At 49.6% G+C, this 27,263-nt stretch overlaps 1 protein-coding gene across 1 annotated transcript; it reads left to right on the top strand.

Annotated features, from left to right (window-relative positions):
• Positions 1–3,367: 3,367 nt before the first annotated feature.
• On the top strand, positions 3,368–13,707 carry LOC144172895 (uncharacterized). Its single transcript, XM_077701489.1, has 2 exons — positions 3,368–3,754; positions 12,867–13,707. Exons 1-2 carry the CDS (start codon positions 3,619–3,621, stop codon positions 13,658–13,660), a joined length of 930 nt encoding a protein of 309 aa, XP_077557615.1. The 5' UTR covers positions 3,368–3,618; the 3' UTR covers positions 13,661–13,707.
• Positions 13,708–27,263: the final 13,556 nt, after the last annotated feature.

The raw sequence follows: 27,263 nt of genomic DNA on the forward strand, positions 1-27,263 counted from the left end.
GAAGTGAAACTTCTGGCATATGCTGATGACATTGCTGATTTTTGTATTACGCAGGAAAGTGTTAGAACTGCAGTAGACAGTGTTAAACGTGTTGGGGTAATTACAGGCAGCGGGGTTAACTGGGGGAAGTGCCGGGGTTTCTGGCACGGGGGCTGGCCATCGACACCAGACTTTTTCGCTAACGTGATTTGGGAAACCAGCCCTGTTAAGTACCTTGGTACGCCGCTTGAATGCTATAAGGACAGCGAACCGTACTGGGGGGTCCAAACGCAGGACATACGGGAAAAGGGGAGAAGTGGAAAGGGGCCTTTCTGTCAATGTTTGCGAAAGCGACCGTATGTAATTTATTTTTTGTTGCCAAGCTGTGGTATGTTATGCAAGTGTTACATTGCTCACGTGTGAATGTGCAAAGAATGCACCGAGCTTTCGCGGTGTTTATATAGTCTTCCACTTGGGAAAGGTGTAGCAGGGATAACCTGTTTCGGCGGGTCAAGGAGGGCGGTCTTGGACTGACCCATCTATTTGTCCGCCAGTTAGTGAGCAGATTTCTCTTTCTGCGAGATACGAGCGACCCCTTCTCGCGGACAGTTTGTCAAGTGCGGCTGTCTCACACGTTACCGGAATTTGTTGTGTCAAGTGTGCAAATGCAGGGGCGGATTCTGGGTTATTTTAAAGAGGTTGTAAAATCGGTAAGGTTTCTATCAACTCGCTTTTCGATGCAGTACTTGAGTACAGTGTCACGAAAAAAATTGCACAAGGATGTGTGTGATAGTCTGTTCCCTGTTCCGCGCTACAGAGCGCTGTACAGTGCAGGGCCAGGGCAGGACGTACTCAAGAGAGTGAAAAGGATGCCTGTGCCATCGGGGGTGAAGTACTTTTTCTTCAAACTTCATTCAGGGACACTAACAGTGAAAACATGGTTAAAAGAAAAGGGATTAGAGACGCCATGGGGTACAGACTGCACATTTTGCAAACAACCAGAGAACATAGAACACGTTTTCATACACTGTTGGATGGCGGTACACTTTTGAGATGTGATGCAAAGAACACTACACAGACTTTCCACTTATTTCACACGGTATTCGGTATCTATGCACAGACAATGAAGAAGGGGTCCCCTACGACTTAGTGAGGATTTTGGGCCTCCATAGCATCTGGCGTGCGCGCATGGCCTGGCTCCATGGTGACGCGGACGCTCGAGCAGCGCGCCAGTTACTGCGGGAAAGCGTTGCAAAATTTGTTGAGGGGCAAAGAACGCTACAGCCAGTACCTGAGTGGTTGGATTTTGTTGAAAAACTGACTGCTGTTAAATAATGAACCAATGACAAAGCCAAGTCGGAGTCACAACTGGCTGCTTTTTGTGTGTGCCTGTTGTATGTGGTGTGTTGATTGACTTGCGTTATGTCGAAGACCGGCAATAAAGAAAAAAAAAGTTGTAGTGTAGAGGATCCGTCTTAGCTTCTTGATGCCAAGGACGGTGGTTCGAGGCCGGCTGTTGCCTCGGGTTTTTTTTTTTTTTTCGTCTATAAATTGAACTACAATTTTTACGGCCGGATTATGTTAGTTTTGGTGTTTTAAATTGTTTCTTTGAGCGCGTTAGGTCATTTATGTTATGTTTAGTTTAGGTTGCCTAGCTTTACGTTATCTAGATGGATGCAGTGCTAGACGCGGCAATTTTGTTGCAAAACGTCGATGGCCGTCGATATAGTGGAGTGATTATAATACCGTAGAACGGCACTCTAGACACGGCCTGTATAGTTTCGTGTCCTCGCTGATGCCGTACCTGATTTTCTGGCAGTCTGCTTATTATCTTTTTTTTATTCCCGTTTATATACACTTTTAACGAGTGCAGTCGGCAAAAGGCTTGTCTATAACACTCGAGCGGCGTACTCCGGTCTGAGCAGGAGACATCTAGTGATAACGCCTGCTTTGAGACCGGTAGAATGTGAGCATGCGCGACCCGCATCAGCTCGATGGCTGTTTCTCTTGTCGCTGTGCCCGTCGCCTTGTCTTCCGTACCTTCTTTCGCCGTGAGAAGCGCTGTCTGCGCTTCCGGGCCGGGAAACAAAATAAGGAGATTAGCGATTTTAAGTGCGAATGCACTTTATAAGCGACCCCAAACCTTCCACTGCCGGCGGCGGCGGCGGCGCCGGCGGCGGCGTCCGCAGTCCTCCTCTCCCTAGCAACGGCGTGGAGCGGAGAGGAGCGTCGGTAGCAACGGCGCGGTGACGTCACTTCACCACGTGACCGCGCTCGCTCCGCCTCCTCGCCGTGGCTGCGCGGGTTCGCGCCGCTCCCCGCACCGCTCCTCGCGCCGTGACGTCATGGTATGACGTCACAGCGCGCCTCCTCTCCCCAGCAGCTGCCGCGCGCCTCTTTCTCCACCGTGACGTCACACTCTCTCCTCTCCCCCTCGCTCGGCTGCAGCTGCCGTGCGCCGCTGTCCCTCTCCCCTTGCGCTCGCCTCCTCTCTCAGCCACCTGGCTCGGCGCGCTCGGCGCGGCGTACCCCCCTATATATGCAGCGATAAACTGCCAGACCTCCGTGGGTCGGCTCGCGCGCGCTCACGGGCGAATGCCAACGGATTTTAACTTTACTCCCCCTCATAGCATCACCCCGTGCATTCGCACTTAACCATGTTCACCCTCGGGGAAATGCTTGGGAGTTTTTTTAGTACAGCGTTGGCTGCGTTTACGTGCAACGCCGCATATTTTCGCAGCGCCCTACGGAATTTAGACAAGAGTTGTTATTTTCTGTACAATCGGCTAAAACGCATCGCTACCGGCGTTCTGGAGTGACTAGATATCGGTCCCGTGATCGCTTGCACAGTGCATTAAGTATTGTGGCGTTAGCCCGTCAGCAGTGACGCGAAAAGCCAAGCGCAGAAACCATGTAGTGGTGCACGCGGTATTCATGCAGTGTATTGGACCCGCCGCGGTGGCTCAATGGCTAAGGCGTTGCGCTGCTGAGCACGAGGTCGCGGGTTCGATTCCCGGTCGTGGCGGTGGCAGCAAAAACGCCCGTGTGTACGAGATTTCGGCGCACGAAGATCCCCAGGTGGTCAAAATTAATCCGGAGCCCTCCACTACGACACGCCTCATCGCCTGCGTTGCGTCGGTGCGTTAAACCCTACAATCAATCAAATCAATGCGGTGTATTGGCACAACGATGACGTGATGAACAGCTGCGCGCCAAAGCTAATGCAGCAGCGCACGCTAGCGCGAGTAATCTCCCCTTTCGTTTCCCGGCCCGGCAGTACAAGCATGCAACGCTTATTACGGTCAAAGAATGTATGGAAGCCAGGGCGACAGGCACAGTGAGGAGGGACACAGCCATCGCGCTGATACGGGCCGCGCATGCTCACATTCTACCTATCTCAAACCAGGCGTTATCACTAGGTGTCTCCCGCGCAGTCCGGAGCACGCCGCTGGAGTGTTGTAGACAAGCCTTTTGCCGACTGTACCAACTGTACTTCAAGTGCATTCACTATGTTTCTTTTAATTCAGAGCCACGCTTTTTTTCGTCAGTTAGCGCCCATTTCCAACCAACCAACTCCACCGGGGGCTCGTGCCACGTGCGGCAGTTAAGACAGAATCAGACCGATCTGGTCTTCTGAAAATGGAAGACATGTCATACGACGACTTGCTCGCGGCCGCCCGAGCCCGCGGCTGGAAGGGCAAGGGCAATCCGAAAAAAGAAAGCCTACTTGCTTTCATACGCAGGACTCCGGCACCAGCTGCTTTTTCGGAGCCCCGTGAGTTCTCACGCTCTTCGGCTCGCTGCTCGATTCATGATCCCTGGTGGGGTTGGGTTCCCGTGGTGACGCAGCATGCATAAAGGGTTTCATGTCACCCAAACTTCTATTATTCGGCGCCCTAGATATGCTTTTAAATGCAGAGCACTTTAGGGGCTCGCCTTGTCGTCGTAGCTCGCTCGCTGGACCCAAGTAGAGCCACACGGCGTTCCGTCGTAGCGGCTGTTGTCGCGACGTAACCCAGTGACTTCGAAAGCCAAGCGATTTATATAGTCATAAGCATTCGAAACTCGTGAACCGCTGTCGCTTGTCATTCATCTCCCCGTTGTTGAGCGCAAAGAAAACTGTAGGTACATTTGAGGCAAAATATACGTAATTAACCGGCAGCGCCCGCGTTCATTTAGTTGGGAAGGCTCGTTGGGTTGGTTTTTACGATAGTAAGCGAGAAAAAAAAAGTAGCAGTGCAACGCCGGCACGTGCGGGAGGAAGAGCAAGAACAAAAAAGAGCAACTCGCCGCAGTGGCTCAGTGATTCTGCTTCCGGTTAGGCTCGTGAGCGGCCGCAGGATGCTTGTCTCCGCTGGAGCGGTTAGTGCGACCATGACTGGTCGCGGAAACAGGCTTTTTGAACAGGACGCTGAGGATTACCCAGTTTCGCTGCCTACGTTACCAACAGGACGATGTGTTTTGAACACAGTTTATATTCATGCTGACGTACGATCTTTGTCAAAATTTTGCTCCTTGACGTCAGGGTCAAGGAGCACCGGTGTATCATCATCGACCCCGCAAATCAAGACGTGCGCCTCAAGATACACTGGCTCCTTCACAACGTTCCGGACGATGACGTTTGTGCGGCGTTGGCACCGTACGGCCGAGTCATTGACGTGTCCCGGGAGCGCTGGCGCGTCAGGGGTGTGCAGGACAAAGGCTCGACGACGCGGTCGGTGACCCTCAGGCTGAACTCGGGCGTGAGAGCCGACGATTTGCCGCACCAGCTCCGTGTTGCAGGTGAGCAGGCGCTCGTTGTCATACGGAGGGCCCCGCAGTGCCTGCGCTGCTCCGCTACGGGGCACATGAGGCGAGACTGCAAGGTGCCGCGCTGCACACTCTGCAACCGTTTCGGGCACGGAGCGAGAGAGTGCGTGCGAACGTACATGTACGCGAACGTGGCCGGACCACGAGGGGACCCGGAACGCGCCGAGTACATTATGGACGAGGTGGAGACAGAGGAGGCAACAGCAGGGGGCGGCAACGACCCTGTGGTGGAAGCTGTACCGCAACAAAAGGAGAACCCTGATAAAAAAGTGGAGGCCCTGGTCGAGTCTCCCGCCTTGGCCAGTGCCGTGCAACCCGACCAGAGTGACATCCAGACGGGTGATGCCGAAGGTGGAGGCCCGGTGAACGTCGAGAACAAGGTGCCCGGTGCAGAAACTTTCCTTCACCTTCAGGGAGCGAACTTCTCAAATGGAGACAACGATGACCAAACTTTGCCAAAAAGGCCGCGCCAGGAGAAAGTGGGGATGCGGGGAGGTGGGGACGGATCCGGATCTGTGAAGGTGTCTGCAATGGGGACTTCGTCGAGGCGCTCGAGCTTTAAGCCCGAACCGAGTACGCCCTACGACAGAGGACCGGCGGCATCAAAGAGCCCGTAAGAACAAGCCACTTGTCACTTTTTTCGGACTGTTAAGATGTCGTTGGAAAGTTTTTGCGTGTCACTTAAAACAGAAAAGTTCGGGTTATGCTCTAGCGATGGTCGTCGGCTCGCTCGGTTTTTCTTATTTGGGTGTGTAGGGCAGAGGGAGGGAGAGGGTGTTTTTCCGTTTTGGGTTTCTTGTAAGTCGAAGGTTTTCTTTTTTTTTTTGTGTGTGTGTGTGTGTGTGTGTGTGTGTGTGTGTGTGTGTGTGTGTGGATGTATGTGAACGCCGTAAGCTGAGTATATTCTTCCTGAAAAAAAAAATGTCTTCCGTCACGCCCCCCTTAACGTTGCGTGTTGCCACTCTTAACGTGCGTGGATTAGCCGATCGCAAGCGACGAAGTCAGTAGTACCACATTATAAATGAGCAAGGCCTTGATATAGTGGCTTTGCAAGAAACGAAAGTTCAAAGCGAAGAAAATACTGAGCGCATGGTACGTAGTTTTTGTTCACGTTATCAAGTTTGTGTAAGCCATGCAGTGGGCCTCCCAGCTGGGTGCCTCTTGTTAATTCGCCAAAGTATAGGGGCGGCGGTTCAAGCTGTCACATCTGATACGAGTGGGCGGATGGTGGTGTGTGATCTTGTTTTTGCGTCGAAAGAGTGGCGGGTCATTTGCGTGTATGCGCCGATAAGGGTCGATGAACGAAAAGGTTTTTTTTTTTAAGAGTGTCGTGCTTAGCTCGATACAGAACGTGCTCTTATTGTGCTGGGAGATTTCAATTGTGTGTGTGCCGCTCGCGATAAATCGAGCACCACCCCCTTTTGTGACGGAAGTACTGTTGTGCTGGATAAAATTGTGGCTGATTTTGGCTTGGAGGATGTGGGGAATGTAATTAATGGTGCACATCAGGTGCAGTTTACACACTTCCAGGGTGTCAGCCATGCCCGGCTGGATAGGACGTATGTCTCGCTAAAACTTGTGGCTGAGTGCTGCCACTATGCTGTCCTTCCTATATCTTTTAGCGATCATTGCCTTGTTTCGTTTTCACTCGGTAGGCCCGAGAAGAAAGCGACAAAGTTTAACTGGGATTTGTGGAAGATGAATAGTAAGCTAGTACAGGATGAATTTGTAGCAGATGTAAAAGGGATGATGAAAAAAATAGATGGGAGTGAGACAAACTTGACTTTCCAGTGGGAAATGTTCAAGCAGAACGTTAAGATAAGGGCACTAGAAAGGTCTAGTGTTCTCAGAAGTAATAAAATAAAAAACGAAAGGTTGATTCGTGAAAATTTAAAGCTTACAGAGTTGGAGTGCGAATCACCGGGGCTTTTTAAAGAGGACATTAAATCACTGAAAGCCCTGGCCAGTTAGAGGCCATAGAAGAAGAAAGGTATCATGGCGCATTAGTGCGAGCGAGGGCGGAGAAATTGCTTTTGGGTGAAGCCCCCACTAAAAGGGCCATCAGTTCGGAGAAACGATATGCCAACAGAAACATGATAACCGATATTGGCTATAAGGGTACGGTGTCTAGGGGCCAGCAAGTAATCAAGCGCGCGTTTTGCGAGTTCTATAATAACTTGTTTGCGCGTCATCCCATAGACCCGAAGGTTTTCAAGGAGGAGCTCATGACGTTAATGCCTGTTGTAGAGGACGAAATGAGGACAAATCTTGAGGCCCCTATTACAATCGATGAGGTAAAGCAAGCCATTTCTGAGCTAAGTCCGGGTAAAACCCCAGGCCCTGATGGATTGTGTGGTGCATTTTACAAGGCTTTCGTACATGAACTCAGCCCCATCCTTTGTGCATTATATGCAGAGGCCTATGAACTTAAAAATTTGCCCCCATCTTTTTCGAAATCTCATACGGTGCTCATCCCAAAAACGGAGGATGCAAGGGAGTTGATGAGCGTAAGCGCGTATAGACCCATAACTTTAACAAATGTGGACTACAAGATATTAATGAAGGTACTCGCTAAAATACTACAGACTGTGATGGAAGACTTGGTAGGGCGACACCAAACCTGTGGAATAAAAGGTCGCCCAATTACAACCAACGTCCATGTAACCCGAAGCATTTTAGAATGCTGCGACTGCATGCAGTCCGCTGTGGCCCTGCTTCAGATCGACCTGGAAAAAGCTTTTGACCAGGTCTCACATGAACTGTTGCTTGCTATTCTAGAGCACGTCAACGTTGGAACAGTTATTACAGATGGTGTGCGTATGTCGTATAAGGAGTGCGCCACAAGTCTTGTTATAAACAAGGCACTCAGCACTCCAGTCAAAGTGTCGCGTTCGGTGCGTCAATGGTGTCCTCTTTCTCCCTTACTTTTCTGTTTATTTATAGAGTCTTTTTGTTTGAGCATTAAGAACAGTGTCAGTATATGCGGTTTTCGGTTGCAGTCATGCGAAGTGCGCGTGCATGCGCACGACGATGACGTCGCTCTTTTTTTCGAAGACAGAAGCAGCATAGGGGAGGCTGTTAAGATACTCAAAAGATTCTGTTATTGTAGCGGAAGCTCTGTCAACTGGAAAAAATGCTTGGGCCTGTGGCATGGTAGCAGGGATGCGACACCAAACATATACGAAGGTATAAGCTGGGAACTGGCGCCTCCGAAGTATCTCGGTGTGCCACTAGAAAACTACCGCGATAGCGATCCTTACTGGTGAAGGCAGGTGACATAGCTGCGCGATAGGACGGAAATGTGGGAAGAAAAAAGGGAAAATGCTGTCAATGTTCGCTCGCGCGACAGCGTGTAATCTGCTTTTCGCGGCTAAAGTGTGGTACGTGATGCAAGTGCTCAACTGTGCGCGAGCAAATGTGCAAAGGCTGCTCCGCGTGTTTGCCGTATTTATTTGGGGGTCTACTTGGGAGCGGGCGAGTCGCACGAACCTGTTTCGACGCGTCCGCTCCGGGTGTCTGTCACTGGCACATCTTTTTCTGCGTCAAGTTGTAAACCGCCTTTTCTTTCTGCGTGATGTGCAACACCCTTTCTTACGCACCGTTATTCAGGTACGCTTGGGCAGGGTCTTACCACAGTATGTTGTTAGTTCAACCCAACCATTAGATGGAGGTATTCATGGTTATTTGCGTGAAGTTGTCCAAGCGGCTAAAGTTTTTGCGCACAAGATTTTCCATGGAATACTTGTGCAATGTACCAAGGAAAAAGTTGTATAGAATCTCCTGTTTGCTTGCCAGTTCCACTGTATATAACGTTGTACCGTGCAGGAACTGGGCAAGATGTACTGAAACGGGTCAAAGTAATGGTGGTTCCACCTGGTGTCAAATCGTTTTTCTTTAAACTGCACGCCGGTGTTCTACCTGTGAAAAGGTGGATGCAGGAGAAGGGCCTCTTTGTTTCGTGGGGTGTGGACTGTACCCTATGTAAGAAACCCGAAACAATCGAACACGTGTTCCTGGATTGTTGGGACGCGGTCTTTCTGTGGGATGTTCTACAGCGTACCCTGAAAAAGGATCTCTCTCTTGATTGTCACGGTATACGGTTACTGTGTGTAGAGGACGCTAATGGTGCACCTTAAGATTTGTTAATGCTTTTGGTCTTGCACGGGATATGGAGGTCTCGCATGGCTTTCCGCAACAGTGATATCGATGCCAGGCCAGCGAGGCAGTACTTCTGCGAGAACGTCAGAAGGTTCGTAGAAGTGTGGAAGGTCCAGCCGTGTGTACCGGACTGGCTTTTGGAGGTGTAAAAAGTATTGAACATGCCGCGTTTTTAATTGAGCTACGCTAGCGACCATAGCGTGAGCGGTTTTAACCTTATTGTTCATGCCTTTTTGTTTTTGTTGATGTCGAAACCCGGCAACAAAGAAAAAAAAAAGCCGCGGTGGCTCAGTGGCTAAGACGTTGCGCTGCTCAACACGAGGTCGTTGGTTCGATTCCCGGCCGCGGCGGCCGCTTTTCTGATGGAGGCGAAAAGCAAAAACGCCTGTGTAAACGAGATTTCGGCGCACGTTAAAGATCCCCAGGTGGTCAAAATTAATCCTGAGCCCTCCACTACGGCGCACCTCATCGCCTGCGTTGCGCCTGCGCGTTAAATCCCACAATCAATCAAACAAAAAGAAGAGAACTCCCGCTGGCGCAGGCCGACAGCTTTCACATTGAGTGGAACGGCTTTAAGTTTTTTTCGCAACTTTCTTTTTCTTTTGTCGTATAGAATAGTAGTCATGCTCGCGAACTGTATCGGGTACTTCTGGCTGCGATGGAGCATGGCGGCAGATGGAGTCGGCCCTCTCGGTAGCATACTCTCGGGACGAGGCTGTTCTGGCCGTGAACCTAGCTTGGAAGCCGGCACACCGGAAGGTTCGGTGCCCAGTTATTCGCAGTGCAAGACGCTCTGTTACGTCTAGCAACTTTATGGTATTACGGAAAGCCGTGCTCGCCTCATCTAATGGCTCGAAAAAACCCACACTCCACGTGACATGCTTTAACTACAGAACACACAAAAAACTGTTTCGCAGGGATACAAAACGAGCGCTCGGCCCTCGTGGCGCCATAGGCTGGTCGGTTGGTTACCTCATAGCATGGGAAATATCTACGCGAGGGATTGGCCAAGAAGCTTTGTACCTAATCAGGATGTGACGTATATTATTTTAGATGCCAAAATTAGAATAATAAATACAGAACAGAAAGTACGCGTGGTTCAGAAAGCAGCTGCTTCTTCTCCTCCTCCTCGCTGTAGTGGGCCATACGCAGCTGCGTTGCGTTTGCGCCTCCTTCGCGTTCCTCTCGTCGTCTTTTCGCTTAGCAGACTGCAAACCAGAGTCGTAAGCAGTATTTTATTTCCGAGGAAAGGGGGGGGGGGGAGACTAAACGGAAAGAGGGGATAAATAAAAGGGGATAAAATAAAGAACAACACAACAAGAAAGAAAGGAAGGTATAATCAAATAAAAGAGGTCGATATGATACCACAGTGCGTACTTTCCTATTCTGCTCATTTTTCTTCCCCTGGTGAATTGCAAAATGGTTGATCGTCGTACATCGGAGCTGTATATGGTTGGTTGGTACATAAAAATAATTATCGGTATTGTCATTATTTGATGACAGGCGGAGTAGTGACATCGTCTGTTTCCCCCCTCCCCTAAAAATCGAAAGGGTGGGGGCGGCTCCTGATAATGTAACTGACGAGGAGGGTGTCGTCGGCTGACGCTGAAGAGTGGCCCGTTTAAATAATTGATCTATACGATTACACGCTCCTAGATTTTTTTTTTTTTGCGAAGGGTAGCATCAAAGAGTGCACAAGAAAAGGCGGGTAGTACATCATGAGGTTGGTCTCCGTGCCGTGGTTCACCGACGTGGGAGAACACGCATAAAAGACGGTTTCGCGTCAATTTGGTGACTGCATGCAGGCAAGTGTTTACAGCGACTACTGGAACGTTACATGGTGGGGAACGCGGTGAAGCTGGTGTTTCGGCCCGCCGTTATATGGCGGCCGCCCGCGCAGTTATCATCATCGAGGGCAGTGGAAACGATCCCGGTCTCCTCGTTGTTCTAGCACTAGAGCCCTATATCGTCCTCGGCTGCATTGATTGATTGTGGGGTTTAACGCGCCGACGCAACGCAGGCGATGAGGCGCGCCGTAGTGGAGGGCTCCGGATTAATTTTGACCACCTGGGGATCTTTATCGTGCTCCGAAATCTCGTACACACGGGCGTTTTTGCTTTTCGCCTCCATCAGAAAAGCGGCCGCCGCGGCCGGGAATCGAACCCGCGACCTCGTGCTCAGCAGCGCAACGCCTTAGCCACTGAGCCACCGCGGCGGGTTCCTCGGCTGCAGTCACATGCTTGTCGCATTCGCGGTATGCAACACGCTCCGGTAACATTGTGACGGAACGCCGCGATACGCGGCATTCTCGGTTTACAGAGGGACGCCAAACTGCCAGCAGTACAAGAAATATGTACGTTGTTACTCTGAGTGTCCGTCTTAGTTTTAGCGGCCGTCGTCGTTTCGGTTCAGTGATGCCGTCATTTACACCGTCGCGTGAAAATCACGGCTGAGTAGCACGGCAGCCAGGGACGACTTGTTCCCTCGGAAAATATCTCACTGAGCCCAGTAACGCTATCGCAGGAAAAACAAGGCCGTATACTATGGGTCCTGTGATTCGGTAATGACAGGGAAATACTTCGCTTGACACTGGTAAACTTGTGTTTCCGACGATTCCCTGATTCCTCAAGCTCGATTCGATCAGCCCGGTGGTAAATAAAACCACCATTTTCTTTATTTATTTTTCTGTCATTTGCGACTATGTGACCCATAAGCTTAGAACTTATGGACGGATGCAGCCCGTTCTGTTCTTTCTGAGAGGCATGCAGTGCTGTCTTGTGGCGCTGTTACGCTAAATTGCCACTCGTAAAAACAAAACACGAAATGTTGTTTTCACCACCACCTAGAAGCAATTGAAACTAGAAATAGCACGTTGGAATAGGACCTTGTGCAAAATGGCGGCTGCCGCAAATTCACGAACAATTCACGGCGCCGAATGCTGTTCAACATTTTCGCATGTTTTGGGCAATGCGAACCAAGAAATGGCCTCGTTTAGGCACAAACAAATCTTGCGAACGTGGGACACAACTTTTCCCTCCAGGGATTTAAAACGATTCCCGACTTTTCAGCCAGTCCCAAAGAGGTCATGGCCTTGATGTGTCACGAACGCCGTATTTTTGTTAAACTAAAGAATACACTGTCTATATTGTCCTAATTTTTTGACGCCATAATACAATGAGAATAAAAAAGAATAACAGGTAGACTTAAGAACTGGTGCCATTAAACCTCATGAAATGTCACAAATGTTAACGCACATACAGCCATCCTGTCAGCCGAAAGCACATAATAACTATATCAAAAATGTGTCCTGTCCAGATGGCGAATTCACTGAAAATTCACGAAACTGAGAATACGGCCCTCAGTGGCGCGTTTGTTAAACTAATCAGCTGATAGTTGTTGACGTATGCTTACCCGTCGCCCTTTAGTTCAAGCGCTTTTCCATCTCTGCTATGCAGCACCAACTAAAGCGCCTATACGGACGCCTTTTTCCAAGCTATCGCATTGATTGAATCCCAGTTCGCCTTTAACTATATCGAAGTTCTTGGACTCGTCGCAGTAGTCCCAAGGACTGCGAAACCCAGCAACATTCGCCCCGCTTCTCCTAGGTCAAAACGCGTCTCTTGTGATGCGCACAAATGCACTATGCTTGAGGTACAACAGGGCACGATGCTTGATCTAATGGACCGGTACAATGACAAAAGGAAGTTGCTGCGACCTTCCCTGGGTTTTCCCGAACCAGTTTGGTCGCCTATAGCTCCCGTGCCAACATAGAAAGTTTATCCCTGTGGAGTGAAATGAATTCAATAAATGCTTCTCGCAACGATCTCTCCAGGCTTCGAGCTTTCGCTTGCGTATGCACCTCCAAGATTAGTTGCATAGACAGTGTCATGCCTTTCCTTTGCTTTGCCCATCTTCTGCAGGTGTGGGCGAGCGAAGTGGGGAGAGCGGGCAGGAGGAACCGGCCAAGGGGACCCAGAAGGCCAAGCGTCCTCGAGAGTCCAAAGTGAAGAAGGTGCCCAATTTCCAGGGGTTACACGAACGATTTTTCCAATCAATGCCGAGTATATCTGATCGCGCGACTCCGAAGCCGCGTAAGACAGCCCGGACACACGGCGTGTGCTCGGTGCAGGCCTCGGCGACCCGCCCCGGCAGAGGCGGAACATCTAAGCGAGAAAGGCAGGCCGCCTCTTCACTGGCCAGAAGAAGCGGGGCGACCGGCATCCAGCCGGGGCCGTCCGGAGTCGGGCAGGAGGAACCGGCCAAGGGGACCCAGAAGGCCAAGCGTCCTCGAGAGTCCAAAGTGAAGAAGGTGCCAAGTTTCCAGGGGTTACACGAACGATTGTTCCAATCAATGCCGAGTATATCTGATTGCGCGACTCCGAAGCATAAGACAGCCCGGGCACACGGCGTGTGCTCGGTGCAGGCCTCGGCGACCCGCCCCGGCAGATGCGGAACATCTAAGCGAGAAAGGCAGGCCGCCTCTTCTCTGGCCAGAAGAAGCTGGGTGACCGGCATCCAGCCGGGGCCGTCCGGAGGCGGGCAAGAGGCTGCGGTGGAGGACAAAAACACGGGCTCCGGTGACAACGCCGGACCTCGGGTCAAGGCCGCTAAGCAGCGGGACACCGCCACAGCAGTCGCCCCGAGTGTGCGCCCGCCCCGCAAATCGGCTCCTGCGGACCGCACACGCCGAGAGGAGAAGCGGAAGGACAAGTGACGTTCTACGTCCTCACGCTCAAAGGTGCAGCGAGTAAAGTGTGCTGCCGTGGGTTTTTTTTTTTTTTTTTTTTTTTTGCACTCTTACCTAAATTTTGCTTGCTGAGTTTTTTTGTTTAGCCCGGGCTTAGACTACCTGTCGTAGGTTCTTGTCGGGTAGTGTGCCCCCGACAACTTTCCTGCTACTCAGCCATCATCACCCCGGTTGAACATTAACATTTTTTCGACTCCAGCGCACTCCTCGCTGACGAGCAACAACTGTACTCATTAGCAAGCCCTTTATTTCCAGGTTACGAGGACGCTTCGGACACTCGGCCTCTGGTCACCTTCCAACAGATCACCCTAAATTAGCGCTCCTTTAGACTAACAAGCCCGTTTCTTCACTACTCACAGAAGAAACTACTTTCGTTACCTCACCTGGGCACATCGCTTATGTCCAACCAAATACCCGCAGAATGAAAATTTTGCTCTCAAGAAAGCACCCTAACCCATGTAAGCATCGGGTGTTCTCTCAACCCAGCCCTCCCACCTCTTTCCTCGCCTCTTCCCCTTCCCGAGGTGTAGGCGAACCTCACGACCAGCGCTGACCTGGACGCCCAGCAACTACTGGTCTCCGGGCCAGAGCACCAAGTCGCCACTGGAGCTCCTGCACTAAAGAAATCTCATCCACTTCTTCGCTACATAAAGTTCTTTTCAACTACTACTATACTCGGGGCCGTACTTAGTAGGTTATCATCGAGCATTGCCTTGCGCGCCCCTTTTAGAAAGGGCGCGATGATATTGGAGAGGCTTTTTTTTTTTTGTATTGTTCGCAATACTTGTGTGAAGGACATACGACGGGAATACGAACGATGTGTAACTCAGCAAAACCGCGCCGTGCGCTCACTCGTCCTGTCCCTCTCGTTTCCGACGAGCCGTGCTAGCACCGCTTCGCAGCGTGTGTCGCTTGTTCTGGCGTCCCCAAACTTGCTGAAAAGTTTCGTTCAGTTCGAACGTCGTAGTGCCGCCGCATTCCTACGGTGGACGCTTGAAAGTGCAAGCGCCTTCCTGCTGCACTAGTACGCATTTTCGTTAACGAAACTAACACAATTCAAGCCTGAAGGATTGAAAATTAAGGTGCTGGGAAAACGTTCTAAACTTTAAAGTGGTTCAAACTGGCACAATATTGAAAACAACACAACCTCCACGGTGGCTCCCGCGAGCGGGTAGATATGTAGAAGGCCTTTATTTTATCGGAAAGTCCAAGGCCGATGCGAGAACAGAGATGCTGGGAATGGGGGGTAGCCAATTGAGCCTCTATGGTAGGCCTTAGCGTAAATAACGCGAACAAACGGTTCTTTTTACGCTATTACAGACTTTCTTGGGCTAATTAAACCCAAAACGGTTTGGTCTGTCAGTCTCTGTCTGTCCGTCGATACAGCCCCCCGGCCAAAAGATCAAAAAATTCTGAAAGGAGAAGTTTATACAGCAAAAGCTCATTAATTTGAACTCGAAGGGGACCAAACGATTGTTCGAATTAAGCGCAGTTCGAATTAGCGGGTGGGTGCTAGAATGAATAGACATCGCGCCACACTGCACGGGCAGAACACAAAAAAGCCACCTCTGGACTCGTTTGCGGCAGGTGATTACACGTTTGATTACACGTTTGCGGCAGGTGATTTCGTAAATAGCGTTCATGGAACTCGAACAGCGAACGAAGCAGCGTATCACGCGCGCGCTACGCTGTTATGTTTCTGTTTCGTTGTTTTGCATCTCTAGTAAATTTGGTTTGGTTTGATTTAGGAACCCTTTGTAATCACTCTGGGCCGACTTCTTCTACGAGGAGCTATGGACACCAGGGGATCCCAGTTCGAATTAACCGTTCTGGATACCGAAGCGTTCAAATTATCGAGAGTTCTCCGACCCTTTGAAACATACAGGGCTGTCCCGCGACCAGGGCGTCAGTTCGAATTAACTGTAAGTTCGAATTTACCGAGTTCGATTGACGAGCCTTTACTGTATAGACAAAACCATTCCAAACCACAAAATCTGCTGCACTAATTTATGCTCGTGAATATTGCGGAAAAAATTAAGCATTACGCACATTTTAGGCAAGGCATCAATATATAACTGGCACTATAGGCAGTGTTCTTTTAATTGAAAATAAATGGGTCGGAAGCCGGAACAAAAAAAAAAATACGCGTTGAAAACGATATTTTTATACGAAAATACAGAAAGAGCTCCAGCCCGAGCCCAGACCTCGTAGCAGCATTCCAGGCCCAAAAGTAACGACAGGTTCCAATGGATGCGCACGAGCAGTGGAACGCGGGAAAATTGAATTGACTTGAGCAAGACTACCGTGTTTATCGTGGGAATAACGAGTAGGGAGCGGATAAGCGTTACAGGTGGTAGGGGAAAAGAGGAGAAGCCTTTATGTGGCGGAAGACTATCGTCTTTGGACGACATTTTCAGCGAAGTGATCAGATACACGGCCTTTTTTTTTTTAATGGCGCTCAGTCTCAAGCGCGCATTGGCCAATCGTCCCTCGTGGGTACGTTCCAACCTGACGGGGGATACCATCACCACTATCATCATCTTCATCATTTTGAGGTAGCTGGTTCCTTTTCTTACAGATTCCCGCATAGTGCGCACTTTTCTTCTACAAATTCCTATATTTGTTATGCGATTATTCTAAAAAAAATTTTTTTCTCTAAATATTCGTTTCCTAAATTGAGCACATCCCCAATAAAGCTACCGATACTGGCCAATCCTCCAAGTGGGTAGGCGCCACAAACAAAGGAACAACAACAACAATTATAGCTCCCAAAAATGTCGTCATTCACTGATTCTTCTCTACATCTATTACCGTTTCCCCAATTCCTACAGGCTGAAATTATATAGGGCTATGAGGTGGGCGCTTTAGCCCTAAAAAGCCACCCCGTTTCTTGGTCAATCCCCCACGTGGGTATGTACCATTCGAAGAGGAACAACAACAACAGCTGGAAGAAATGGCGGACGTTGAGAGCTGCGACGACCTCCCCAGGGAGCCACAACAAAGAGGATACAAAAAAAATGGAGAACCCAAGAAAGAGAGCCTCCGCAGCTCCCTGCGGAGGACTCCTGCTGTGGCTGCCAGGCCCCGTGAGTTCTCGCACTCTGTATCGCTGCTCTATTCAGGAACCACGGTGGCGTTCTCTCGGTGACGCAACCTGCGTTAAGCCTTTCGTGCCACCTTGAGTCATTACTATTCCGTGCTCGTGAATCGTTTCCCCCCTGCTTTTCTCGGTAGATAGGAGTAATGCTCGTCAACTGTCGTCGGCACGGATCCCTAACTTTTCTATCACCTATGGGGGTGGCAGAAGCTGAGGTGGGAGATAAGAGCTTTCTTGGGACGGGCTGATTTAGCCGAGAAGGGAATCTGATCGTGTGCCAACGCGGTTTTTTCAAACAGCACCGAAAGGCTCGGTGCCCAGTTTTTAACAGTTCATGTCACTCCATTACGTCTACGCTCTTGATATTTTAGCGAGCCTTGCATGCCTCATCGAATGGCTAAAAAAAAAAAAAAAAAACACGCAGCGCGCGACGTCTTTTAACAAAAAAAAAAAAAAAACTGTGGTTGATTCCTCTGTCATAGGAATCGGTAAAACACGAAAGTGAAATGTGCAGCGAAATATGCAGCTGAGCATGATTTGCGGGTCGGCGGCTGTCTTGTGGGTGTGCTTGGCGAGCGACGTCCTGTGTGGCGGGTCGCTTCAGCAAAGGTGTACTGGCGTCATTTTCCGTGACGGAAATCATGGGGTATCGCGGCATAAAACGCTTTCGCGTTAAAATATAAAACCCGAAACCCTAAGCACAGCGTACTGATGATGATGACGATGATGATTGCTATTGGTTTCCCCTTTGTAGCCGGGTGATGACATGTCATCTTATTCTTTGGTACTAAAGGTTGCCTCCCCGCAAGCACAACTTATGTGCAGGGGTGCACCCTTTACAGGCTGTTTGCTTTACAGGCCGTTTGTCGCTTGCTTGCTGACGTCATATCCGTCACTTCCGTGACGGATATGACGTCAGCAGTGAAATCTTTGTGTACCCGGGAATAAAACACTTTCTTCGTGTTAAGAAGTTATAAAACTTAAGGGAGCAAAAAACGAGCGCTCACCCAAGTGGCGCCACGGCACGTGGCTCGGACAGCAGCTGCGTCGTGTTTTCGGCTCTTTCATCGCTGCCCTTTCTTCGACTTGGTCCGACTGCAGACCATTGGGGTAGGAAGGATTTCATTTCGGGGAGGGGAAGGCAGTCGCTTCAAAAAAAAAGGAAAGAGAAAACATTAAGGGAGGGACAAGTTAACAACAAAATAACACAAAATAAAAACGCGAAGGAACGAATTTATTCGAATCACAAACAAAATGAACGTGATGATCCCGTACTCTACACGCCTTCCCGTGGTTTTGTTCTTTTTTTATGAACTGCAACTAGTGAGAGCATAGACAGGAGCCGTGTATGATTGGTGCTTACCTTGGTACAGAAAATAATGGTCGGTATTGTTATTATTTAACGGTAGGTAGAATTGGTGACATCGTCTGTTTACTCCTCATCTAAAATCTCGGAAGGTGGGATGGTATTGGTGGCTAGTACTCGGAATTCACGTCGCAGAAATGAGACAGGCGGTCGAGAAGCACGTATTAGACGGAAACGAACATTTATATAGACAAGACGATTAACGAGCGGCACGCTACAGTTACAAAAAACATGTGATACTAAAGTCGATCCTAAAGACACAATGATCTACGATTGTTTGCGGAAAAAACTAGCGACAGTTCACAGTTAGGACTAGAAAACACATCCGTGACAGATTGAACGTCTCACGTGGTCTGGCGTAGTCGATGCTGATGCTTTGAGAACCTGTGGTTGTTGGCGCCCTGTTGGTAATTGACACGGGGCAACTGACCACGGCGGCGGTCAGACCTGTGACGCAGCAGAGGGTGCTAAGAATCCCTCGATCCGGACAGGCCGCCAATGAAATCTGAGCCTGGCAACGTTTAACGCGCGAACCTTATCTAGCGAAGCGAGTCTCGAGGTGTTGTTCGAGGAATTAGAGGGCATTAAATGGGATGTAATAGGGCTTAGCGAGGTTAGGAGGGCAGGCGAAGCATTTACAGTGCTGAAAAATGGACACGTCCTATGTTACCGGGGTCTAGAGGACAGAAGAGAACTGGGAGTGGGATTTCTAGTCAATAAAAGCATAGCTGACAACATAGAAGAATACTATAGCATTAACGAAAGGGCAGTAGGTCTTGTAATTAAGCTCAATAAGAGGTACAAGCTCAAGGTGGTGCAGGGCTACGCGCCCACATCCAGCCACGACGACCAAGTAGTGGAACGCTTCTATGAAGATGTGGAATCGGCAATGGCTAAAGTAAAAACACAGTATACCGTAGTTATGGGGGACTTCAATGCTAAAGTAGGCAAGAATAGGGCTGGAGACAAGGCAGTTGGGAACTATGGACTGGGCTGTAGAAATAGCAGGGGGGACCTACTAGTTGAGTTTGCAGAACGGAATAACCTACGCATAATGAATACTTTCTTCTGTAAACGGGAGAGTCGGAAGTGGACCTCGAGGAGCCCGAATGGGGAGCATAAAAATGAAATAGACTTCATATTATGCGATAACCCTGGCGTCGTGCAGGATGTGGAAGTGCTCGGAAGGGTAAGGTGTAGTGACCACCGTATGGTAAGATCTCGAATTAGGCTAGATTTGAGGAGGGACCGCAACAAACTAGTACGAAAGAAGCCGATAAATGAGCTAACAGTAAGACGTAAAGCAGAAGAATTCAGGATCGCGCTGCAGAACCGATATTCAGCTCTTAACGATGAAGCCGAGCTTACGACACAGGAAGCCAGCGACAACCTTACACTCATTACCACGGAGTGTGTGTGCAGTAGAAGTCGGGGGCACTATGGCTAGACAAGATACTGGTAAACTTTCACAGGAGACGAAAGATCTAATTAGGAAACGGAAAACCATGACAATCTCTACAGCAGCTGACAGAATAGAACTAGCGGAGCTTTCGAAGTTAATCAACAAGCGTAAGACAGCTGACATACGGAAGTATTATATGGAGAGGATCGAATACGCCGTAAAGAACGGAGGTAGCCTGAAAGCAGTGAAGAGGCGTCTTGGCGCGGGGAAAAATCAGATGTATGCACTTAAAGATAAGCAAGGCAATGTCATCACAAATAGGGATAAAATAGTCACAGTGGCCGAGGAGTTCTATTGGGATCGGTACAGTAGCCGGGACATCCAGGATAATGCCGAACGAGACAGTAGTTAAGAGCAGATATATTTCCCACCAGTAACGACCGAAGAAGTAAGGAAGGGTTTGAAAGAAATGAAAGGGGGCAAAGCACCTGGTGAGGATTAGATAACAGCAGACCTCTTGAAGAATGGCGGAGAAACTGTACTTGAAAAACTGGCAAACCTGTATACGCAATGCCTAATGACCGCATGTGTACCGGAATCTTGGAAGAACGCGAACATCATCCTAATCCATAAGAAAGGCGACATGAAGCACTTGAAAAATTACAGGCCGATCAGCTTACTGTCAGTCGACTACAAGGTACTTACCAAGGTAATCGCTAACAGAATTTCTGCAACCTCAGATCTCAGTCCACCTAAAGAACAAGCAGGGTTCCGTAAAGATTATTCAACAATGGACCATATTCACACGATCAATCAGGTGATAGGGAAGTGCGCTGAGTATACTGAACCCCTATATATAGCCTTCATAGATTATGAGAAAGCATTTGACTCGGTCGAAACCCTAGCAGTTATTGAGGCATTACGGAACCAGGGGGTAGATGAGCATTATGTAAGAATACTAGAGGATATCTACAATGGGTCCACAGCTACCATCATCCTTCATAAGGAGAGCAGTAAAATACCTATAAGGAAGGGTGTCAGACAAGGAGACACAATCTCTCCAATGTTATTCACAGCATGTTTACAAGAACTATTCAGAACGTTGGATGGGGAACAGGTGGGAGTAAGGGCTAATGGAGAATACCTCAGTAACCTCAGATTTGCTGACGACGTTGCCTTGCTAAGTAACTCGGGGGACGAATTGCCAAGCATGCTTTCCGCACTGGACGAGCAGAGTAGAACCGTGGGCCTGAAAATTAATATGCAGAAAACTAAAGCAATGATCAATAACCTCGGGACAGCATAGCGGTTTGAGATAGGCGGCGAGGCAGTGGAAGTGGTAAGCGAATATACCTACTTAGGCCAAGTTCTAACCCCAGATTCCAACCATGAGGCAGAGATAATTAGAAGGATAAGAATGGGGGGGGGGGGTGCATATGGCAGACATTCTTAGATAATGAATAGCAGCCTACCATTGTCGCTGAAGAAGGAAGTGTATGACATCTGCATCTTACCGGTACTCATTTGATTGATTGATTGTAGGGTTTAACGCGCCGACGCAACGCAGGCGATGAGGCGCGCCGTAGTGGAGGGCTCCGGATTAATTTTGACCACCTGGGGATCTTTAACGTGCGCCGAAATCTCGAACACACGGGCGTTTATGCTTTTCGCCTCCATCAGAAAAGCGGCCGCCGCGGCCGGGAATCGAACCCGCGACCTTTACCGGTACTCACCTACGCGGCAGAAACCTGGAGGCTCACTAAGAGGGTTCAACTTAAATTGAGAACGACTCAGCGTGCAATGGAGCGGAAAATGATAGGTGTAACATTAAAGGACAAGAAGAGAGCGGAGTGGGTCAGGGAACAAACACGTATTAAGGACATATTAGTAGAGATTAAGAAAAAGAAATGGACGTGGGCAGGGCATGTAATGCGAAGGCAAGATAACCGCTGGTCATTAAGGGTAACAGAGTGGATCCCTAGAGAAGGCAAGCGTTGCAGGGGGCGGCAGAAAGTTAGATGGGCAGATGAGATCAAGTTTGCGGGGATAAATTGGTCACAGTTGGCACAGGACCGAGGTAATTGGAGAATAATGGGAGAGGCCTTTGCCCTGCAGTGGGCGTAGATAGGTTGCTGCTGCTGCTGCTGCTGCTGCTGCTGATGATGATGATGATGACAACGTTGCACAGTTGAAGCCGATGATTAAATGCGCGGTCGACGAGGTGCCAGTAGAAAAGGCTGTCACTACAGCCTAGCTTGGTCTCAGGCCGTCCTGTCGATGGCCGCGGGAGGCCATGGCTACTGCATCACTGCCGGCAGCTTTCCGAACAGTGGCTCCTCCGAATCCACTGTTTGGGACCTTCGGCGGGTCCCAGTCAGGCTGCACGTGCAACCAAATCTCTCTTGGAGTTTCTTCGGAGCACAAAACTGGACACAGAGTTTTGTGATTGAAAATTTTGAGCGCATCGAATGACATCTTTTCATTTTTAGTTTTTTTTTCTTTCTTGTGTTTTTTTTGTTGCTTTCATACCCTTTTTCTTCCACCATCTAGCGTAGCAAGCCAGCGCGACAGCTGGGCTAACCTCGCTGGTCTTTATTAAAGTTCTCTCTCTCTCTCTCTCTCTCTCTCTCTCTCTCTCTCTCTCTCTCTCTCTCTCTCTCTCTCTCTCTCTCTCTCTCTCTCTCTCTCTCTTGCTTCGTCACCCCCAAATCACGTTCCCATCTACTTTTCCCGTCGCTTTTTTCCTTCGGGTTATTCTGCCCGTTCACTTGTGGCCCATATCCCTCAAAACCCGATTGTCCACGGTCCCTCGTCGCATCTTCTTAATCAGCTTCCTCATCGTCGACGTTTGGTCTGATGCACACCCCACCGCTGTCCTCTATCTCATCACAGAAGGGGAGACGGACCATAATTATAGAAATGAAGGGAAAAGTGTTATCGGTTAATACTGACCAGTGACCAGTTTAAACCACTGAGCTACGATCACGTGCTATATTTGTCGCCAAGTTATTAAAAAAGAAGGCGCTGCATCCCAGAGTGCATCAAAAGAAATCCTATGCAGACGATGTCCACAGCGTGAGGTTATTTTCCGTACCGTGGCTCTTTCAGGAGGAAGAAAACGCATGAAATACTCTGGTACCGCGTTTCTCGAGTCCAGAATCCGGCAGCTGCAGCCCGACAAGTGTTTACAGCGAGTACTGGAAAATACCTTGTTGGTCAATGCAGTAGAAAAGATGTTGACCTATTCATCTCTCGGGCCACCACATGGCAGGCGCGCCGTTATTGTCACAGGAAGATACCTGTGTATACTGTGGCAGGGATCAGGGAACCACTGGTCATATTGTCCTGGTCTGCAGAGATATACAACTACGGCGGGACGATGAGGACGTGCCTTTGGGATTTGAGGTGATGGGAAGCCTGAACTGCAGGGTCATAGAGGAACGAAGATCGCCTGGAGTGGTGGGGAAAGAAATGTTGAGATGCGACGACAAGGTGGGAGGAGAACTGCGAAGGGGCGAATAGCAGGAAAAATTCCGAGAAAGGAATGAACATTAGAACCGCTCTGGAGGGAGCAAGGGGGGAGGTAAGAAGCAAGTCGCTAAATTTTTTTGGGGTAGCACAAATTATTCCAATAAAACAGGCAAGACGGCTGTGGAGAACTAACGCCTCGCTACAAAAAGGGAGCCTCTGTCCACCATCATCATCACCACCATCGTAGACAGTGAGAGCGATCTCGGTCTGTTCGGTGTTCTAATTCATACTGTAGGCGCTTTTCCATCTCCGCTAATCAGGACTGACCAGCCCCCGCGAATGCCTGAGTTCCAACCTGTTGCTCTGTTTCAGCGGCAGTTCGCCTTTTATAGCAGCGTACTTGGCTGCGTCACAGAAGTCACCAGAACGGCGTAGCCGACATTCTCCTCGCTTCTACTAGGAGACAGTAGATGTCCCCTCTAAGCACTCAGGCGCATGATGCTTGGTGTAGAGCAATGTAGGCTGTTATATTGCCCTAGTACGATGGGAAGTTGCTGCGACTTGAGTTTCTCCCGAATTAGTTAAAAAACCTAAGTCGTTTTGCAACATTAAAAACGCATCTCTTTGCAGTGACATGAGTTCAGTTCGTTATTGCGACGGTATTTTCATGTTTCAAGTACCTGCTTGCACATTCACCTTCAGAATGAGTTGCATTGATAGCGTCGTCCTTCTCGTTTGCTCTTCTTCGAAAGGTGATAACGGCAACACCAAGAGAGACCAGCCGGCCGAGCCACGTTGGTCTACCCGAAAGCACACGGGACGAGCTCGCGAAAGTAAAGTGCGAAAGGTGCCTGACTTTCGAGGAATCCATGACCGGTCCTTTTCCTTGATGAGGTCGGTGTCAGATTATGCTACTCCTCGTCCGAAGAAGACCGCATCGAGCAGGTGCATCCCAGTGCCGGCCGCTGCGACCTGTGGGCTGCGCGGAACCCGAGGGCGAGGCTAAGGTTCGTCGGAAGCCGGCCGAGGGACCGAGCGCCAAGGGAACAACAGGGGCGACACGAAGATTGCCCCGAAAGCGCGGAAAACAGCCGCGGCCAAGCAGAAGGATGCTTCTGCGGCAGCCTTGTCGAGTGCGCTGAAGCGGCGAGACCGCTGACAGAATCGGCTGAAAAAAAAAGGAACACGAAAAATTCGTTGCGAGGCTCGTCCACCGCGCACCTCGCAACCTTCCTTCCTTCCCATCCCAAACAACATGAAAAAGATCAGGAATAAAGTGCCCTTGGACTGCTGTGTTTTTTTTTTCTAGCTCTTGTTTTGTTATTCCCATGGCTGTATTCGCAGAGAATACTAAGGTAAGGACTGGGTCGGCTCGGTCATTACTAACCGGAGAATGCTTCGAGGTGGTTGTGCATTGCCAACTTTGAGACGAAACAGAACCAATATTTGCATGCATAATGACGCGGATAACTCCGAGGGACAAAAAGCATGTACCAGGCGGTCACCTTCGGCTCCTACACGCTGTACTGGCCCTTTTAGTCATGCAGGTCCCCGGTGAACTGCTGAAAAATTGTAGGCCCCGCTTGCAAATACCTGCTGGTCGGAATTTTGCAGGTCCGGCTCCAAAATTATCGGTCACTGCGATGAAGGGTGAAAGTTACGGTAAATGTCAGCGCACAGCATACAAGCGGATTGAGAACAAAAAATCACGCACGTATTTGTCAGAAATCTCTGATGCCGACGGAATTTTTAAAGTGATATTGTAGCCTAAGCATCGGCGTTTGTAAACGTTTCGCCGTTGATCGCAGACACTGACCGAACTGAATCGAGAATCGTGAGGCGACGAGCAGTTCGTGGAGTGCAGTGAGTGAGTGAACAACTTTAACGGAGCTTCAAATAAAGAATGGTGCGCGCAGGCACCAGATGGGGTGGTTCCCTATTCGCGGGACCCATATGTGTCCAGTAATTCTTCTCCTCGAGCCACCAGCTGTTGCTGAATGGTGAGGTCAGAGCTGGACAGTAAGGTCTCCCATCGCTCGAGCGGGTTGGAATTGGGGGAGGGAGGAAGGGTGTAGGGGTGTGTCTTGAGTTTTTTGCACTCCCCAATAATGTGCGCGAGAGTGCCGTCTCCCCGGCAGAATGGACATGTGTTGTCGTGTTCTGCAGGGTACATTTTGTGCAGAAGCGCCGGGTGTGCGAGCGACCCTGCCTGTAAGCGGCGCAATATCGTCTGCTGCCGTCTGCTCAGTTGCTTGTGTTGCTTTGGAAGCCTCGTTCTACTTTCTTTGTATAGGCGGACGATCTCCTTATAACTCGTGACGGGGTGTGGTTGCTCTTCCTCGGCCCGGATGGCTAGTTCTCGGGCATAGTGGTCGGCGGTGACGTTGCCTTCCACGAGCGAGTGAGCCGGGACCCACACGAGCTCGGTGACTCGTCCCGGTGTTGTGGGATGTCTCTCGAGTATAGTTGCTGCCGCAGAGGAGACGATCCCCTTCCGATAGCTTGCGTACGCTTTCTTGGAGTCGGTAACCACCGTGCTGACCTCCGGCATGGCTAGGGCCAGCGCTATGGCTACCTCTTCTGCCACGGTGGGGTCCGTAGTCTTCACCGACGCGCAGAAGCACTGCAGGAGGGGAGGCGTAGACAGTCCCAGAAATCAACTGGAAATGAGCTAGTTTTATTTGCCCAGGTCAGAGGAGAAGGGGCTTTCGAACACCATCCGCCCACCCTCCTCCTCCCCATCCTCCTCCTCCTCCTACCTACTGCACTGACAAACCATATTTCACGCGCAAGCTTGTACTTTGCTTGACTTCATCGCAGATCCAGGGATTCATGAATGTTTAAATTGTATTTCCTTCTTGATATGTGGCCAGAAGACAACGATGATGTGCGCGCGAGACAGGCACTGGGTTCTGTGGCACGAGCGCGCCTCACGTGTCGAACGCTGGCCACTGCTCTCTCCGACGCCCAAGCTACTGCCCATGTTCCTAAGTTTAATAAATCGTCGGCAGCCGTCCGCGGCTGTGCAGATGCAACACGTCCTACCCTGATCTTCCTTCATCCCCTCCTTCTGATTCTACTCCCGAACTCTGGGTCATGTCTTCAAGCCGTGTCAAGAACGCTTGCTGCTACTAGTTTGAATATACACAATTATATGCGTGTGTCCAAAGTACACCGTGCACAGACAGAAACTCATATTATCTTTGTGCAGGCAGCTTGGTGCGAGACTTGAGCTGAGGGCTGTTTTGGGTCCATGGTCGGGTCCCAGTCAGGCTGCGCGTGCAATCAAAGCTCTTTTGGAGTTTCTTCGGAGCACAGAACTGGACAGAGTTTTGTGATTGAAAATTTTGGCCGCATCAAATGACACCTTTTCGTTTTCACATTCTTTTCTCTTTTTTTTCTTTTTGTTTTTCTTCTCTCATCTAGCGTAGCAAGCCAGCCCGACGGCTCCGCTAACATCGCTGGTTTTCTATAAAGTTATTCTCTCTCTCTCTCTCTTACAAATGTTCCGAGCGATGAAATTAAACGCGAATGAACTCTGCAAAGGAAATTATGTAGCCTCAAGTCAGGAGGGTAATGCGTCAAGATAACAAGATTCGCTCTCTCACCAAAAACTCAACGTTAATGAAATGCCTAGAATTTCGAAACCGAGATGCAAAGTCAACGTAATGTAATTTAAATCGCGAATCAGCGTGCATGAATTATCCAACGTCTGACGGGGGCAGTTCGCGTTCCTTGCGTGCCCTTACCTGCCCCTTTAGTATTCTGTATAGAGCCATTTTATTCCGGAAATCAATCTCAATATGATATTGAGTTGCAAAATGGACTAATTGTCGCGTGGATTACTGCGCTATATAAACAAAATCTGAGAAGTAAATACAACGATTTGTTTTGCTTTTTCATTACCGAATTAATCTCAATGCAATATCGTGGAATTGTTTGTTCGCCTGACGCGATCGATCCGCAGCAGGCCACTCCATAACTTCGCAATGCAGCCTTCATTGCAACGCATTCATAAGTTAGCTTCACCGCGTTGCTTTTAAGCGCAAAGTGAAGCACGCTTGCGGGTAGACAACCATGTTGACCCTGAACACCGACAATCTGCCTGGTAAGGTTGACGCAGTAACGCTGAACTTCTCATGACGGAATTTTAGCACCACGAAATTGAGCACACACTTGTGGTCGGTGAGCCCGTGTGCCGGCATGCCAGTATACTTCCTGGCTTCGCTCGAAG

The sequence above is a fragment of the Haemaphysalis longicornis genome, unplaced genomic scaffold, assembly GCF_048455015.1.
Source record: "Haemaphysalis longicornis isolate Haplotype H1 unplaced genomic scaffold, Haemaphysalis longicornis Haplotype H1 scaffold_1, whole genome shotgun sequence".
NCBI lineage: Eukaryota > Metazoa > Arthropoda > Arachnida > Ixodida > Ixodidae > Haemaphysalis > Haemaphysalis longicornis.

What these genes read in the sequence shown, in the direction of transcription:
- LOC144172895 (XM_077701489.1), top strand. Translation starts at nt 3,619, where the DNA reads ATGGAAGACATGTCATACGACGACTTGCTCGCGGCCGCCCGAGCCCGC. An exon ending in AGCTGCTTTTTCGGAGCCCC is followed by an intron (nt 3,755 to 12,866) that starts GTGAGTTCTCAC and finishes CATCTTCTGCAG; the next exon opens with GTGTGGGCGAGCGAAGTGGG.